At 39.1% G+C, this 17,026-nt stretch overlaps 1 protein-coding gene and 1 pseudogene across 7 annotated transcripts; both read right to left on the bottom strand.

The window, feature by feature from the left end:
* Positions 1–5,965: 5,965 nt before the first annotated feature.
* LOC126725388 (serine/threonine-protein phosphatase 7 long form homolog) lies at positions 5,966–16,626 on the bottom strand. 7 transcript variants are annotated; one of them, XM_050430092.1, is made up of 11 exons: positions 16,206–16,626; positions 15,647–15,753; positions 14,806–15,563; positions 14,546–14,633; positions 10,423–10,821; positions 8,594–9,277; positions 8,398–8,493; positions 7,798–8,279; positions 7,045–7,148; positions 6,822–6,890; positions 5,966–6,253 (listed from the first exon to the last, which is right to left on the bottom strand). In XM_050430092.1, the coding sequence occupies exons 2-6, from the start codon at positions 15,749–15,751 to the stop codon at positions 8,945–8,947; spliced, it is 1,683 nt and encodes a 560-aa protein (XP_050286049.1). In that variant the 5' UTR covers positions 15,752–15,753; positions 16,206–16,626; the 3' UTR covers positions 5,966–6,253; positions 6,822–6,890; positions 7,045–7,148; positions 7,798–8,279; positions 8,398–8,493; positions 8,594–8,944. The 7 variants fall into 7 exon arrangements, with proteins under 7 accessions (XP_050286049.1, XP_050286047.1, XP_050286050.1 ...); XM_050430090.1 differs by having other exon boundaries at positions 7,798–8,326; positions 8,409–8,493; XM_050430093.1 differs by having other exon boundaries at positions 8,409–8,493.
* LOC126731981 (U6 spliceosomal RNA) lies at positions 13,317–13,427 on the bottom strand (annotated as a pseudogene).
* Positions 16,627–17,026: the final 400 nt, after the last annotated feature.

The following is a 17,026-nucleotide window of genomic DNA, read 5'->3' as shown; positions in this document are numbered from 1 at the left end:
AAACCGAAGACCTCGGCGAAAAACCTCTCCGCCGCCCTCCAAGCGGTAATCAATCCACTAGAAAATACAGTTGGGATACAAGGACAGCAATAGACCCTCCAAGCCTAATCTACCCAATGCACCTAAGCCCTCCAAGCTTCTTGCTCCAACGAGGTTGCGCCGAACCTTTTTCTTTTCTAGCTTTCCGGATTCCGCTACTACACCGTAGCATCAACCAATGAATATTGGCTCCTTCCTAACTGCTTCCCAGAACTCCAAACGACTGTCTCACAGAGATGATAATGGTGAGAACCAGGTTTGGTATAATGGCCTCTCAAGGATTTGACAATGGAGAGGAAGAGAGTGAGGGATTTTGATGAGACTCTAAGGTAGAGATTGTGGGTGAAACAATTTGGTTTTTCTTTAGGGTTTCTCTCTCAAAATTCTCTCTGGAAGCTCTCTTTCAATCGTGGGTTAAAAGGGTATTTATACTGAAGAGGAGTGGAATGCGAAACGTCAGGTTTTTCCAAAACAGGGGTGGCTCGCGGCTTGACCTCGCGGCTTGACTAAGTCGCGAGTTCCAGTCGCGAGTTAACCGTATGGCCAGTTGTCCTGTTTTGTCCTGTAGTGCTCCAGCTAGCATGACTGTTCATCTTCCAGCATGCTTGGCACGTGTGCAGATTCTGGCGGGTTGAAGCCGCGAGTCCAGTCGCGAGTTCCAGCCGCGACACTCTGTTTTCTTGCACACTCTTGAGCAATCTTCACACTATCTCACTCATTACCCTTACAACAATCCCACCTAAATACAGGGTTACTAAATGCTGAATTACAAGCAAATTTGGCACGGAATAAAGCCAATTAGATGGTTGAATAAATTCAACCTTACACTATCTTTTAGTGGTTGGAATATAGGCTTATAGCTGTGATACCGTTCTTCAAGGCGGTAGAAATGATCCATATACTCAGTGGCATCATGGTTGTGTTTGGCACAAACTGCTATCAAGTGGGAACAAGGGATCTTGTTTGCTTCCCATTTGCCGCACGTGCATGTCATGTCTATGAGGGAAACCCTATGGGTGTGATCTCCCCCGCCAGTGTTCAACAGTGAAGACTGTGTCTCCACTGTATATAACCGTTGTTGCGCACTCATCCTTCTAACAATATGGAGCTTCGCCTTCTCTTGATTTTCCTCGAACTTGTCATAGGCATATTTGCACCACACTTGCCCCTCTTCCAACTTCTCTAGGGTTTTGTTTCGACATTCGTCAAAGTATGAGTTCACCTTGTAAAATGTAAACTTCACCATTGCAGTTATGGGCAAGCTACATGCGCCCTTAAGTACCCCATTGAAGCACTCTGACAGGTTGGTTGTCATTGCCCCATATCGGTGCCCATGGTCATGTACAAGTGTCCACTTTTCTTGATTTACCTCCTTAAGATAGTCGTACGCAGCCGGGTTGACATTCTTGATGCAATCCATGGTGTTCTCAAACTTCCTAACTTGATTCGCAGTTGCTGCGTTCCATACCAAGTTCTTCAACGGCACACTATTGAAGTTAGTGTTAACATTGCTTACTAAATGGCGGAGGCAATACCGGTGATGGGTTAAGGGCGGTTGCAAGTAGCCCCTAGTGGTGTCATCGAAGCATGATTGTATCCCACGATGCCTGTCGGATATTATACACAAATTGGTGCGGTCTGTAACATAGGTCAACAGGCATGCCAAGAACCATCCCCATGTCTCCGTGCTCTCGCTTTCGACAACGGCAAATGCGAGTGGATAAACCTCGTTGTTACCATCTGTTGCCATTGCTATCAACAGCTTTCCTTTGTACTTGCCATAAAGGTGCGTTGCATCTATGCTTATCACCGGCCTGCAATGCCTAAACCCTCTAATACACGGACCGAAAGCCCAAAACGCGGAGTTGAATATACAAGTCCCCGGGACATTGGGGTCACACTTTAATGTGGTCACAGTATCCGGATCTGCATCAGACAATGCAGCTAGAAATCGTGGCAATTCTGCGTACGACTCGTCAAAATCCCCGTAAATACGTGCAACTGCCTTCTGTTTGGCTTCCCAAACCTTGTACATAGTTACATCATGCCCATGCCTTGCATGCAACATACTACGCAAGTCCCTTACCTTTCGGGTTAGGTCTTCCCGTACATACTTCTCAAGTGCAATGGAGATGAACTTTGAATCCATCATCCGCCCATCAGTTGGTAGCTGGAGGGATGAGCAACTATGGGGACCCTTACATGTACTGATAACCCACATCCCGTGCTTCTTGCTGCAATTGGCCCGAATTGACCACAGACATGCCTCATTCTTACACCGCACTACCAGCCTATTGGTGTCAGACTTGATGACCTTGTATTGCTTATTATGCTCCACAGAGTAGAAGGTCAACACATATTGAACAGAGGCTTTATTCTTGAATAGCATCCCCCTTGCTGGGTGGTCATCTTTATGCCAACTTGTAAGATGTCCTGTACCCAATGCAGGTGATAGGTCATTAATATTGTCCCATGTGTTTGATGTGAACCATTCTGGGATAGGAACTGTTGTAAGGCAATCCTCCTCGTTATTTTCGATCAGTGGTACATCTAAGACCTCCGCGTCGTCCACTGGTCCATCAGTATCAATGAACTCTTCATACACATCTCGGCTGGCATCAATATCAATTCCCCCGTCCATATCAGCTTGGACATGCTCATATGTGTGAGTAGACCCTCCCACATCATGTGTATTGGTGGCGCCCACCACTTCGGTGTTGTCCAAATGATCAACCGCACTACATGGTTGATTATTGTAGGGGAAAGGCGTGGCATAGGCAAAGGGAGGATGCACGTCAACCGACAATGAGTGTGGCTCTTCCACCCCACTAGCATGCTATGAACTTGCACTACCATGGAACCCAACAGCCTCAACAGTTACATACAAGTCGGACGCTATGAACTGGGGGGTCCGCTTAATCACTGCCCACATCATGTCCACGTCAGCATCACAACCCAACGGATTTGAGTTGTAGACAACCTGAGTACTCACAAGTATCTGGGGGGCACGGTACACAATGGATATCTTATGTGACTCCTTGTCCAACCGTAGAGCTTCCATTATCTTCCGGTGCATTTTTCTCAAGTGTGTTCCCCATTTCAACTCAATGAACTTCTGCTTCACTGACTCGCCTTTATAGGACAGCCCATGCAAGTCATGGAAATACTGTTCCCCATCATAGTAAACGTAGAAGCAGTGACGACCCATGCCAGACCTGGATAAGGACAATTAATTGTGGTTATCATGCAGAAGATATGGGGTTATGTTAATGCAACAGTAATTAATCTTTTACAGATGCACTATGATGCTATCCTAATTATAGGTGTACACACTTGATTCGTTTGGACACAAACATTGGCCTTTTAGGGGAGACGTGCCACAACAAAGAATCAGGGTGTTTGTAATATCGCTTGGTAAGGATGCAATATGGAGTAGGAAAATGCAAACATGGTCAGCAAAACTTGTTCACCTCGCAGGCTTTCTTTTTCAGAACCCACACAGTAAAGACTTTCAGAACTGAAAGAGCCATACAATTTAAACCTCAGTATACATTACACATCATTGTTAATATGTATGAATGAATGCATATGTCATCATATGAATTCACCGTACAATGTTTGTTTATATATATGTTTATTTAGAATGATTATATACATATTTCCCAAAAGAATTCTCAAAAATAATTATTATATATATTACTATATAAAACTCGACATATTTAGGAACAATATGTATACAATGTCCCTATCACACACACACACACACATATAAGATTATTCTCACATAAGTCATAAGAGCACACAATAATTAATCGTTTCTTGGACAATTTTTTCCAGGATTTTCAATGCACTAACAGTTTTTGCAATTCCTAACAAAAATGTTTCAAAAAATTGGTGCCCTAAGCACATACATTATATGTAAACATACCTATACATGTGTGTGTGTGTATATATATATATATATACATGTGATCATATATGGGTAGGTAGCTTTGTTTATATTTACATATATTTGCATATACATACATACATACATGTATATATATATATATATATGTGTGTGTGTGTGTGTGTGTGTGTGTGTGTGTGTGTATATATATACATATATTTGGGAATGCCACATATACATCTTATGATATGGGTAAGTACGTTTGTCTATATATACATATATCTATACATACATACATTTATGTATATATATACACACACATAATGTCAGAATAAGACAGTTGTAGAAAGCAATCCAAATTATAAGTAGTTATGTAAGTCAATCCATTTATAAGTAGTTATGTAAGTGAATATATACCTGTCAGGGAAGATGTGCCAGAACAAAGAAGAAGGGGACCACAGCAACAGCACGCCTGGTGAGGATGCAATAATGACAAGGAAAATGGCAGAAGAGTTAGCAAACTTTGTTCACCTCATAGGCTTTCTTTTTCAGAGACCAGACAGTGAAGGTTTTCAACACAGATAGAGCCAGACACGTGCATGGATTCTGAAATGTGGGGACGGGGACAACATGACTCGATATTAAGGAAATCGATTTTATATAAAACTCGATACCACATAAATCGAGTTACTGTTGACAAGACATATTGAAATGACGGCATTTCAGAAACTCGATTAATTAGAAGTCGAGTTACATGTAACTCCGCATGCTATAACTCGATTTCTATAGAATCGAGTTTTAGCCCCATTTCCTCTACAAAAGCCCACTTCACACGTTAGAAGGTGCAACCACATTCTAGTGCAAAGAGTTCCCACCATTGCGTTTTTGTAGAGCAGGATGGGACGAACCTATGTTGTGTTTAACGGTCGTGTTCCAGGCATATACGACAGTTGGCTAGATGCGAGTAGACAAGTTCATAAATTCCCAAACGCCAATCACAAATCATATAAAGATCGAAGGGAAGCCGAAGCTGCATACATGGAGTATTTGCATAGTAATGGTATGGGCGTGCATGGTGGTGCGTCTACATCGTGGGAAACTCCAAACATATCAACCTCAACTCCACCTAGCACTTCTCAAAGCGAAGGAACCAACTATGGCAGTGGACACATTAGGCACACTTTTTTAAGGTATCAGTTGGAAGTTGCCATTGAGGAGCATGACCACACAAGGAGGATCGCAACGTTGAGTGCAAACATGTTGAATGAAGTGGTGGCTCATGTTGTGGGGGATGATGAAGTTGATGCACCCACGAGACAACGTACGGATGCATGAATGCAAAAGTACGACTTCTTGTTGTGGTATTTAGTAAGATATGTATACTTCCAAGTACCATCTGTTGTCATGTGTGCTTTAAGTAGAAGTGTCATCGTTTTCCAATTGTTTCACTGACAGATATGTATATATGGAAAAATAACCTTATTATTTTTGTTTTTGGACTACTTTGGTCTTATTCGGTCCATTATATCTACTTTGGTCTTATTCGGTCCACTGTGGTTTCTAGGAAAATCGGTGTACTACATTCTATTTACTCTATTTGATCCTACTCAGTCAGCTTTGGTCGTACCCCGTCTATTTGATTCACTGCAGTCCATTATTGTGTAGTTACAAAATACTACATCAGCCTATACACAATGAGCCACGATTAACGAATGTACATGACGTAAAAAACAACAATGAATTGCATAACCTCTACATGAACGATTTGGAAATCCTCCTCGTTGGAGGATTCACTGCAATCCATACCAATCAAAGAAAATTCAAAGTTTAAAAAAGATAGGATTGGAATTATTCATACATGATAAATTGTCCAACATTAGAAAATTATCTAAATTCTTCAAGTCAATTCTGAAAATTTTAATAGCCACAATATAGAAAGTCCAGAACAAAATGACCATGAATAAAAATTGACACCAACCAACTAAAAAAACAAATAACACAGCTATATAAAGGTTCTTGAATCCCAAACACAATAAATAAAACCCTAAAATTATGATGTACCTTGTAATATTATTCTGAATTAGAAAAAAAATGAACACTTAAAATTTAAAAGTTACGTAAAAAGTGAACATTACATGGAATACTACAGGTTTCAATAGATACATTACTATATCTTCCCTCTAGCTAGCTCCACTGGACAAAACAGGTTCATCTCTATGAGAGTGGTCTTGCCACTGCCAATTCTGCCAACAATACGTATTTTGTGCCCTTCCTCAAATGTGCAACTGATCCCCCTCAGAACAAGTGCATCAGCCTATATTTGATCTGTTTTATCAATGATATATAAAGCCATATTATAAAGCCAAGTTTGAAGCAAATAACACAACTCTCAATCATGTGAAGATAAATACAAAACCAGTCAGATTGGTAATGAATGCCAAAGCATTAGTCCGCTTAGATAAAGTCCGGAAGAGCAACTTCAAATCAAGAATCAATCTCACTTCCGTCAAAAGTGCAAGCATTCCTTTCCCACTAAATACTCCACAGGAGACAAAGAGGTATCATCATGTCTAAATTTTTTAGCAATCAAACCATGTAAAGCACTAAACATATGAGGATTACCCATGTCAACAGTTTGGTCAATTAATGCCAACTTATAGATCAGAAGTCTTATTAAATGCTTCTTCCACTTCTAACTTATAGGAAGCTCAAAGAAAATATGTTTGATGATCACCAAACAGACATGTAAGAAGAAAATTTTACAGCATCGTTAGTTTGCAAAATCTACAATTATTTTCATTCCCACATGATTTCAACACATTGCAGATAAGGATATATATATATATATATATATATATAAAGCACAATGAAGGCAAATAAATGGAAAAAATACCTGTATGCCCAACAAAAGTATGTGTACATTTGCTTCCTCTCCAAAGTTTTAAAGTTGTATCACTTGAACCTAAAATCGTGGTAGCATAAAAATGAACCCCATAAGTTCATAGTGAAAGACATAGTTGGATCTATGCATTCCAATCTGATGTAACCAGTTCCAACTACCAACAAAATCTAAAACAATATCTAGCAGAACAGTCATCTACTGAATCATATTATACCTGTAACAAGCTCGCCTGAAGGCAGCTTTATGAGTGCTTGGATTGCTGCCTTATGAGCCTCCCAGGATTCTGAAGGTTGGCCACTTCTCCAACGTCTTAATGTGCTGTGGTGAAGGAGACATTAGATACTAACCGAAAATTATTGAGAAAAATGCATATACCTTTGTAAGCATAGATAATAATTCAAACCCAAAAAACGGCAATACACAAACAATAAAAGTAACATTCAAACAGTATGCAAATTTTTCATTAATGCCTCCATCATTTCATTAAAGCAAATGATGGACAAGATTTGATTCATTGGCCAATGACACACACAACATATATATATATATACTGAAAATCATAAAATAAGAAGGCTAATTGATGAAAAAATCAATAATCCATTAAATGTTTCTCATTGGGTTCCCAATTTGCTACCAAAATGAAAAGGTAATATATACAATGATAAATAACAATTACAAACCCCAAGAAGCGAAAGGAACAAAACATGCACACATAACTAAGATTTTTGCCGTTTTCAGCTTTGGGTAAGTTATATTGTGAGCTGCTCTAGAACAATGCTAGAAAAAAATATAAATTCTACTCTCCAAAGTTCCTACTAACGAACTTGTAATCAAATGTACACAGATCTAATCATTCTAGAGAGGAGGGGATTTAAAGGAGATTAAAAATAAGAAAATGGGAAGGAGGATGTACCAATCTAGGAATTGTAGGGAAGGCGAATCAGAAAATTAGGAGAGAGACACATACCTAGCCAAGCATTGTAGAGACTCGGATAAATGATTTGCTACAAAGGAGTTGGTTCTGCCATTGATCCGCATAAACTTCGTCATCAAACTCTTTTACAGAAAGTATCAAATTACTTCTTCTTGCTTATCAACAATACCACACATTTGTTTCTCACAAAAATAACAAAAATAAAAAAAACAAATTACTCTCTTACAACCCACTTTACTGTAGCTAACAACATACAAAAACACAAGAAAGTTTGGCTTCAAATGAATACCAATCCAGACATTTGTCAAATTGCAATCAAAACTCCAAGTGCAGAAAAACTTCCTAATACATCAATAAATACAATACACCTTATGGGTTTTCTCCAAAATATCAATTTCTTGACAACAAACACATTGACAGCCAGTATTCTCCCCAAGCAATGATCCAGAAATAGATGCACAGCCACCAAGATTCTCCCCAATTAGTAGAACATTTTGCATGCTTATTCCAGTCACCTATACACATGAAGAATAAGCACACAAGGACAATCCAGCTCAATGGCCTTTTCGTGTCCACCATTGCAGTTAGGTCTAAAAAAAAAAATACGACTTTAGAAGAAAAGTGAAACGTAACTATGCAGTCACCTATAGGCAGGAAGTATAAGCATACACTAAGGCATTTAATGATCTTTTCGTTTCCGCCCATATGCCCTGACAGGTCTAATCTTACCTGTTTCATCAGACACAACAGCATAATTAAATTAACATAATCAATCAAATGCACAGTACAAGTAGCTCAAGAAGATGGGAAGTGTAGACGAAGTACATACCATCACCGGTCCCGCAATCGGGAGCATGCGCACGCGGGCGTCGCGATCTCCGCAAAGCCTCCACCGGCTCAATGTCCTCAGCCGGTATCTGCTCAATCTGTACAGCCTCTTCGTGGGCGGTTTGAGATGGAGCTGACATGGTGGGGTCCACATGCTTAGAGGTGGGGTGGGCATGCCTGGTGTGGGGACAAATATGCATCCACCATCATGGGCAGATCCACTGAAAACTGGGGGCGACATACGAGGAGGGCCCTCAAAGTCCGTGCTACCACCATGGGATGTAGTGTGGGCTGGAACAGTGCCTTGATGATCGACGCTATGGGATGGCCCAGCACCATCGCCAGGCGTGCATCACGGTGTCCTGCCGTCGTCATCAGACAGTACCCAATCAGTGCCAAGCCATGCCTCTTCTACACCCTCCTCATTCCCTTCCTCGTAGATGGGAGCCGACTCGGTCGTACGGCTGCGACCAGCTTGACCACCTCCACGATGTCCACCCCCACGAGACCCACCACGTTGCCCGCCACGAACTGGGGCCTGTGTATCAATGTCAACTGCTTCTGCAAGCGCATTCGCCAATTTAAGTCGGCCTAGCTCCTCCACAAGCTCTAGTGTAAATGTAAGGTCAGTGTGCATGTCAGAACCTTCATCGCACCTCTGTATAGACCTAATCATCGTCCGAACCTACAAAACAAGGGCGTCATAAAAGCAAGAACGCAAGTATGATGCAAAACTTGGATAAATCTGTTCCAAAATCAAAAGAAAAAGTAGCAAACATAGCTAATGAAATCCTTATATTACTTATAATTATGAAGCATCTTTAAAAAGACAGTGTATAAAAATAGGGGTTGGCCCCCCCTGTGCAAAAATTTATAGTTCCAACCCAACACTCAGGAATTTTCAGTTTCCTGTTATGTTTATCGCTATGCAATCTAAACATTGAGATAATACTTCTAAAAAACACGTATAGTTGGTTGTACATAAGTTCAATCTTAGCATAAGTGAAAATATCAGAATTTCACTTCTGTATCTAGGCTTCACCAGATTTACAACTCCATTAATATCACATTGCAATCAGGACACATATTTTGAAGTTATTATTTCCTAACGTACACGCCCAAATCAAATGAATTGAAAATATCAAACGCAAGCTTCAAGTTTCAATTAAGGGAAGTACCAAAAACTTAGAACATATATCATACTTGAATCTAGTATAAATGCACATCTCCTTGCTGCATACTTGCAAGATTTTAAATGACCTTTAAGCTGTTGGGAATTGCATTCTACCAACAGTTTAGTAAGGGACTTCCCAATCCTAGAGGTAATATCTATCAAGGAATATGTAATACATTAATCAATCCTGGAGGAAAGGCTATCTAAACTATCATGAAATGTGAATTTATCACTACTACACAGAGTTGCACCGTCCATTTTAAAGTACAAGCCAACCAAAAACAAAAAAAAATAAACAAAAAATAAAATAAAATACAATAAAACCCAACCCAACCTACCCTTTTTAAAAGTTGAATGTAATTATATGAACAAAGGTGTGGTCATCATTAGTCATTGCCCATTAACCATTCCTCATGCAAACAAATTGGATCAAGACAAATTCAGTTTGTTATGAACAACTTAAATCATGCAGTATTTTGACTTTAAAACATAATGACATGTCATGCAGTATTTTTTGACTTTAAAACAAAATGACAGAGAAACTTATAGAGATGTAACAACGATAATTATTGTGGACTTTTGCATGCATGATAAAGCTGCTGAGGATATTTAATCCAACAATGGTTTCATCCATAAAATATGAATTGTTGCCTTACCATGAGTTCCCAATACGCAGACTCTGGTGTTATGTACCGCCTTGTGTGGCGATTGTACCACATCATGTACTCAACGAGATACGTATCATCATCGTCTAGGAGATCGGACCCGCGAACTACATTCACTCGGTTGGCCCATTGCCGAATAAAGGGATCATGTTCTACCTCCCAGTTCTTCTCCCATTTACCCTGAAGGGATATCTTGTGAAGGGTAGTCGACGTATCCACGACACTTGGAACTGGTTGCTTCATCCCAAACTGACGGAGGACTCGCTCAGGATGATGCCACTCCACTATCCAAAAGAATATCAACGGCACCTCGGCCCTCCAAATATGCTGCCCAGCAGTGCAATACGCAGGTAGGGAGCCTAGCGTATGCGTGTACGGCTCCCATACAATCTGCATAAGTAGATTATGTTTGTGATAGTGAGACATCATACTAATTTAACATTATGTTTGTGATATGTAATATGCAAAGCATGGAATTTCTAGCTTCTAGTCGTACACAAAATCTTCAGGGATTATTGGGCAGAAACTAAAAGAACAACAAAATTGACCTGCAAAAAATATTAAAAGATCTAGGTTGTTCATGTCCACCATTTTCAGCCCCATGTTCATATGCTGGACAGGGTTCAAAGCTAACTGACACCATCAAATACTAGGGTTTTCAATCTGAACCAAACTTAGAGGAGGGTACTAGAGCATCCTTATGGCTGTAAGATGAATCCAAGTTGATGATTTCGCAAAATCTTTTTATCGTAATAGAAATATTGTGCTACATTAATTGCATTAGTCATTAACAATGTTTCAATGAATGAGAACAAAATGACTATTATAAGGTCTACTGAAGACACTGCATTTCAAGTACCACTTTATATTGCAAGAAATGGAAGCTATGTAAATTATTACATGGTATAATCCTCATCAAATACTGTTATTATATTTCTATGTAAATATATATTTCTTATAAATTTTAGTGTTGGAAATTACGTAAGCCTTTTAGTTATCTCAAACTAATCATGTCAATGTCTAAAATTACATTCCTCTTGAAGAATATGGTGAGCAGCATATTTTGCACGCTTCTAAAATTATATGAATAAAGTACTCGTTAATAATCCATAGCTTTTAATAATTTTAGGACTATTAAGGCAGCTAAAGTGGGGACAACTTAAGGAGTTGCATGCTGCAATTAAATTGTGCTTTCCAACTTTGGTGCAAGGAGCACGAACTAACTTTTCATTTAGGTCAACAACAAGAGGTAATGTGTCAAGCGTCTTTATGTTTTCTCATATATCACTGATTAACAATTATTTGTTTCTTTAAACTTAGGCCATTGTTTTCCAAGAAGACAATCGAGGCTGTGCATATTCAAAATATACCACTTGAATACATAAATCGAAGTCAAACAGTATTCTACTAGACTGTAAAAATATAACCTTCAATTCAGCAAAGGTAATTTATAACGTACAATGTAACAATGTTTTTTGCATCACAATAACAATGTTTGTAATCCTGGATACCCCTATGTTAGAAGAAGAAATACTAAATTGTCTACTTATTAGGCAGAGCAATAACTATGGTTTTAAGCTCATAACATTTTATTAATTAATTACAAGTGATTTCACAAGCTTAATTACAAACCGTACAAGCTTAAATTTTATTTGTTTAATCAAATTTGTAGCATATATTGAGGCTATATGCAAAAACAACCGACTAAAGTAGAGCGTGATAGTAATCTGGTGCAATTGTACATATGAAACTTCTAGCCAAGAGAGTTCGATCGTACCTATGAAACTTATATCTATGCCCAAATGGAGCTCACACACTAAAACCACCTGCAGTACCAGTGGCACCAATGAATTGTAAAGAGCTTAGATTCACATTGACTACCTATGAAAACACCATCAACTAGAACATCCCAAACGGATGTTTAGATAACATAAAAGTTTATATTAACCTTAGATGGTCACTTAATACTAAATATTGCTATGTTCTGTCACAGGGGTAGTGAAATGCATAAACTCCAAACATTAGTAAGTTTTTGAAGGCAAAGCAACAATTGAGACTATCTTCGGTGCTCACTCTGGCATCCTAAACAACCCCAAATCTCACAAAGGGTTTAACCTATACCCTGGACTCTCGAGTTCCTAGTGGGGGGGGCACTAATGGCTTTGTATTTTGGAAATTTCACAGTGTGGACCCAAGCAATGACAACCATCCAGCATTGGACAAGGACAAGCTATGGCAATGGCTTAGCCTATGGTCACTCTATGACATTCAAGGCAGAGTAACTCCATCCTTTAGTTTGCTTAATTTCAAATTTCAATGAAAGCCAGAGAAGTGATCATGTGTTTTACGGGCCAATGATCAATAATGTCATCATTCCCTCTGTTTCTGTACTTAGGCCAAAAATGCAAATTGGGGTTATATTTTTGCTCTAATGTCATGATTACACAATAATTAGATAAAATTTTCGTAGTTTAACATTTGCAGCTTTCCCAACGTTCTAAATTTAAAGAATTTTATCATTTTATGAGATTTAACAGCCAACTATATTACAACAGTGAAGAGAAGCTCTAACTCAGCAAATTTAATTCAACGAAAATCTGGAATATAATTGTGGTAATATCTAAGTCAACCACCAAAACTATAGCGAATCCAGAATGTGTGAAATATTAATAAGCTTCAACAGTTCTAAAAAAAAATTCTATTTTAAAGCTTTAATATTGAAGTATAACAACTATCAAAGATTCAAACTCTCTCTAAAAGAATTATGAGCACAAGTCTGGGCTAACCTGTTGAGCAAGACTCCAAAACGCATGTAAAGAAGCAGAAAGTGCAAAAACAACGAAGAAGACAGTGACGCAGAATTCACGCAAGGATTAGGGAAAGAAAAAAATTTGGACCATTTCTCGATTTATGCGTGTCATCCTTGCGCAGGGGCCATGCGTTTTGAAAATATCATTTGTATTCTAATATGCCTTGATTCCCTTGTTCTGAAAAGACCCATATTTGTCAAGTTTATAGTAGGAAATTTGTTGTTTAGAATTTAATTGATATCTTCTGCGTTTACAATCATTCGCCTTATATAAAGTCTTAAGAAATATTGTTTTGAAATTTTTTAGTTCATTTTCATAGCAGGCTAAAAGTTCTATTTTCTCATGTTAAATAGGTTGAAACGGTGTATAATGACATAATCAGAAAATGAACACAAACTTTTGATTCAGTTAGTAGCTGGAAAGAATTTAAAGATGTCATCGTCAGTTTCGAAGATGCATCATTAAAATCAAATGAATTACTTGAGCACACAAATACAACCAAAGACAAATCTGATTATCTTTGGTATACTATTAGGTAAATTCATTTCTCATTGAATTATAACCAATTACATAATCCAATATGTGCGTCTTCTCTTCATTGCATCAGCTTAATGACATTTGTAACAATTGGTGGGGTTTTGTTTTTTGGTTGCAACACAAGTTTGAACTCACTGTCTTGCACTAAACCAAGACTTTATGCTCAATCTTTTGCGCATGTTGCACATGCTTCAAACATCTTGGAAAATGGACAATTTATTCTGTGTTTTTTTTTTTTTTTTTTCGGTGTAAATCACAAACGTTTCTGTACATAATGAAGAATATAGCCAAATTCTACTTTATATATATATGACTAAATTTATATATAACCCATTGATTTAACCCAACTTAACCTGAGTCATGTGAGTTGGGTTGCATTGGAAAAAACCCTTCAATCCAACCCAATTTGGAAAAAACCCTTTGATTTAACATTCAAGAATTTTTTACTTTTGTTTTACTTTATGTAAGGACGAGCAAGTATTCATGCAGGTGCTACAAATGGAAGTTCTAATGTGAAGTACTTCACGATGGACATTCCAATTGAGTTAAATGATGGGATGGAAATCCAAGTATCAAACAAAATGATTGGATGGTATTATGAAATCAACTCATTCCTACAACAATCCAAGAATTCAAAATAAAATAAAAATTGAGGGAAACGAAAATAAAAGCATGTGCGGTGCATTTGAGGGAAACGTGCTCGGCCCGTAGTCATAAGAATTGAGGGAAACGTGGTCATAAGAATTCAAACTAAATTAACCGAATACCTGCTCGGCCCGTACTGTAGCCAGTGACGCCCGGTACGCAGTAAGGACGTGTGTGGCATGCTCTGCGGTGCATTTTGGCCCGCTCCACCTACCAAACATGAGGTGTCGACAAATGCTCATTACTGAACCTTACATTTAACAAACTTTGCTTTTATATTTCACATCCATATACTAAGCATTGATAAGTTTCTTTCGTTTGTTAGTTTGGCATATTTTTAATTATATGAAAGAGACAAATAACGAGAACTCAATGAACGTACCTAATGGCAAGGGGCCCTGAGTGCACTGGCGGTAGAGGCGGCCTCACAACAGGGCATAATTGTGGGAACCTTGAATAGGCCCATAACTGCACCAACAAGAGTGCTCCTCCAATCTGCATCGCATCCTTCTTCGATGCACCACAAAGTTGCCTATACAGCCAGGCCAATGCTGCACTACCCCAGCTATACCGTCTCGCATTGCTGACTGGGTTGAGCAACTGCAGAGGCAGCAATGAGACCCGGTCCGCAGACCTGTCCATGAACAAGAGGGCCCCCATCCGTACAAGTAAGTGGTAGCGGGCATGTTGCTGCACGACTTCGTCAGCAGCATCCACAACTAAGGGATCGGCAAACTGTGCATCAAGCCAGGTGTATCTTATCCTCGCCCCAGCAAGGGTAGACTTGTTTGAGTTTGGTATCGGGGGTGGAGGTTTATGGCCCAACAACTGTTCGCACAGCTCACTCCATTTGTAGTCTGTCTTCCCAGTGACAAGCAACCCATCCACCGGAAGCCCCAGCATCACCTCCATATCTTGCAAGGTGATACCCATTTCTCCATGGGGTAAGTGGAACGTGTGCGTCTCCGGACGCCACCGCTCAACCAACGCCGTGATCAAGGCGTGGTCGACCTCCATATCAGGAACCTTGAATAAACCAGTCAACCCTGCTGCATCTATGTGTTGCATGATACGTGGATCTAACCCACCCTGTGGCAATACACATTTACGGCGTCGAACCTTTATCATGCCAGGCGCCTCCTGCACACGGACGAGTATTGTGTTAGGAGATTAAACACGAGGTAATTATAAAACAAACATGTATTAATAATACTACTACATACCTCGTCAGCGGCGCACCTCCAAAGTGGACTTGACCGATGATTCGGCTGCTGGGCCAACTGGGTATCCACATCGGGTCCAGGCCGCACTCTATCTAGTGCCTGCATATCTGACATGGCAGCAAATACATTGTTAGCAATTTTCTAACAAGTAAACCACATTTAATATAAAATAAAAGCATAGATTCAGTAAGACATTATATTTTGAGCACAAGATTTTCAACATCACTTCTTAAATAAATAAGAACTTGCCATAAAAAAAATTATTTCAGAACTATTTAAATCACTTCTTAAAGCTTCGGATAATTATTAATTAACTATTTATGAAAATATAAGTTATAACACCACTCGATTTGCCAAAACCCCTCATCAAAACCCCAAGCACATTTAAACTCATTAATGAGAAAATCATCATTGCAGCATATAAAAGACAACAAAATTCTCATCTTCATTAGTAAATTTACTACTTCCTTAAGTTTCAACAAAATAATCAAAATCCCACACAAAACGCAACCTAACATTAACCAACATCAGAAAATATTTCAGAGGGAGAGGACCGTACCTGTAATCAGCGGCGGCGGGAACCAACGACGACTAATGGAGACTCGAGGAAGAGTGGGGAAGCCTGATCGCAGAGCGAGAGAGACAGAGTGTGGAGAGAGAGTGATGGCAGAGAGCGAGGGAAAGAGAGTGTACAGGGAGAGCGAGTGACTGAATAGCGTTGTGAGACGTTAGGGTCCTATTGATTCAAACCGCTGAAAATAACTCGATTTCCAGTTTCCCGAGTTATGACCGTCTACACAAACATTTTTTTATTGGGAAAAATTCGAAGGGTCAGACTAACTCGACTATACAAATATCAAGTTATTCATTAAAACTCGATTTCTCTATTGTCGAGTTACAAAAGAGGGGCAATTCCCTATTTAGTTTCAGAAAGAGGGCAAACGAATGTTTAATTTCCCAAAAAAGGGTATTTGCCCATTTTCTCCCTTTCTCTATTATAAAACTTGATCAAATGTATGATTGTGATCGATGAACTTTCATTTTTTTTTCTCTACAAATCACAACTGTACATGTTTGAATAGTAAAAATAATTGTGACACAAAAGTTATGCCTTTATACTTTCTCAAGGGTGAATATATAGCAACCATCCCCGTTTTCCGACATGAACTTCAACACTCCCAAGATCAGGAAGATGTCAAATCTCTGGGAGAAGATCTAAACCTCAAGGATCTGATGCAATTAATGCCTTAGAAGCTCACCACAAGTGCTTGTAACCTCTCATACACATGACCTACTTCCTTTATTCAATGGCGAGCCTCTTCTCCATTTCAAATTTCGTGTCCAAGTATGTTAGCAATGCATAAGCATCAAACCTTGTTC

This window comes from Quercus robur, chromosome 5 (assembly GCF_932294415.1).
Source record: "Quercus robur chromosome 5, dhQueRobu3.1, whole genome shotgun sequence".
Lineage (NCBI taxonomy): Eukaryota > Viridiplantae > Streptophyta > Magnoliopsida > Fagales > Fagaceae > Quercus > Quercus robur.
This window is presented reverse-complemented; position numbering and strand designations above follow the sequence as displayed.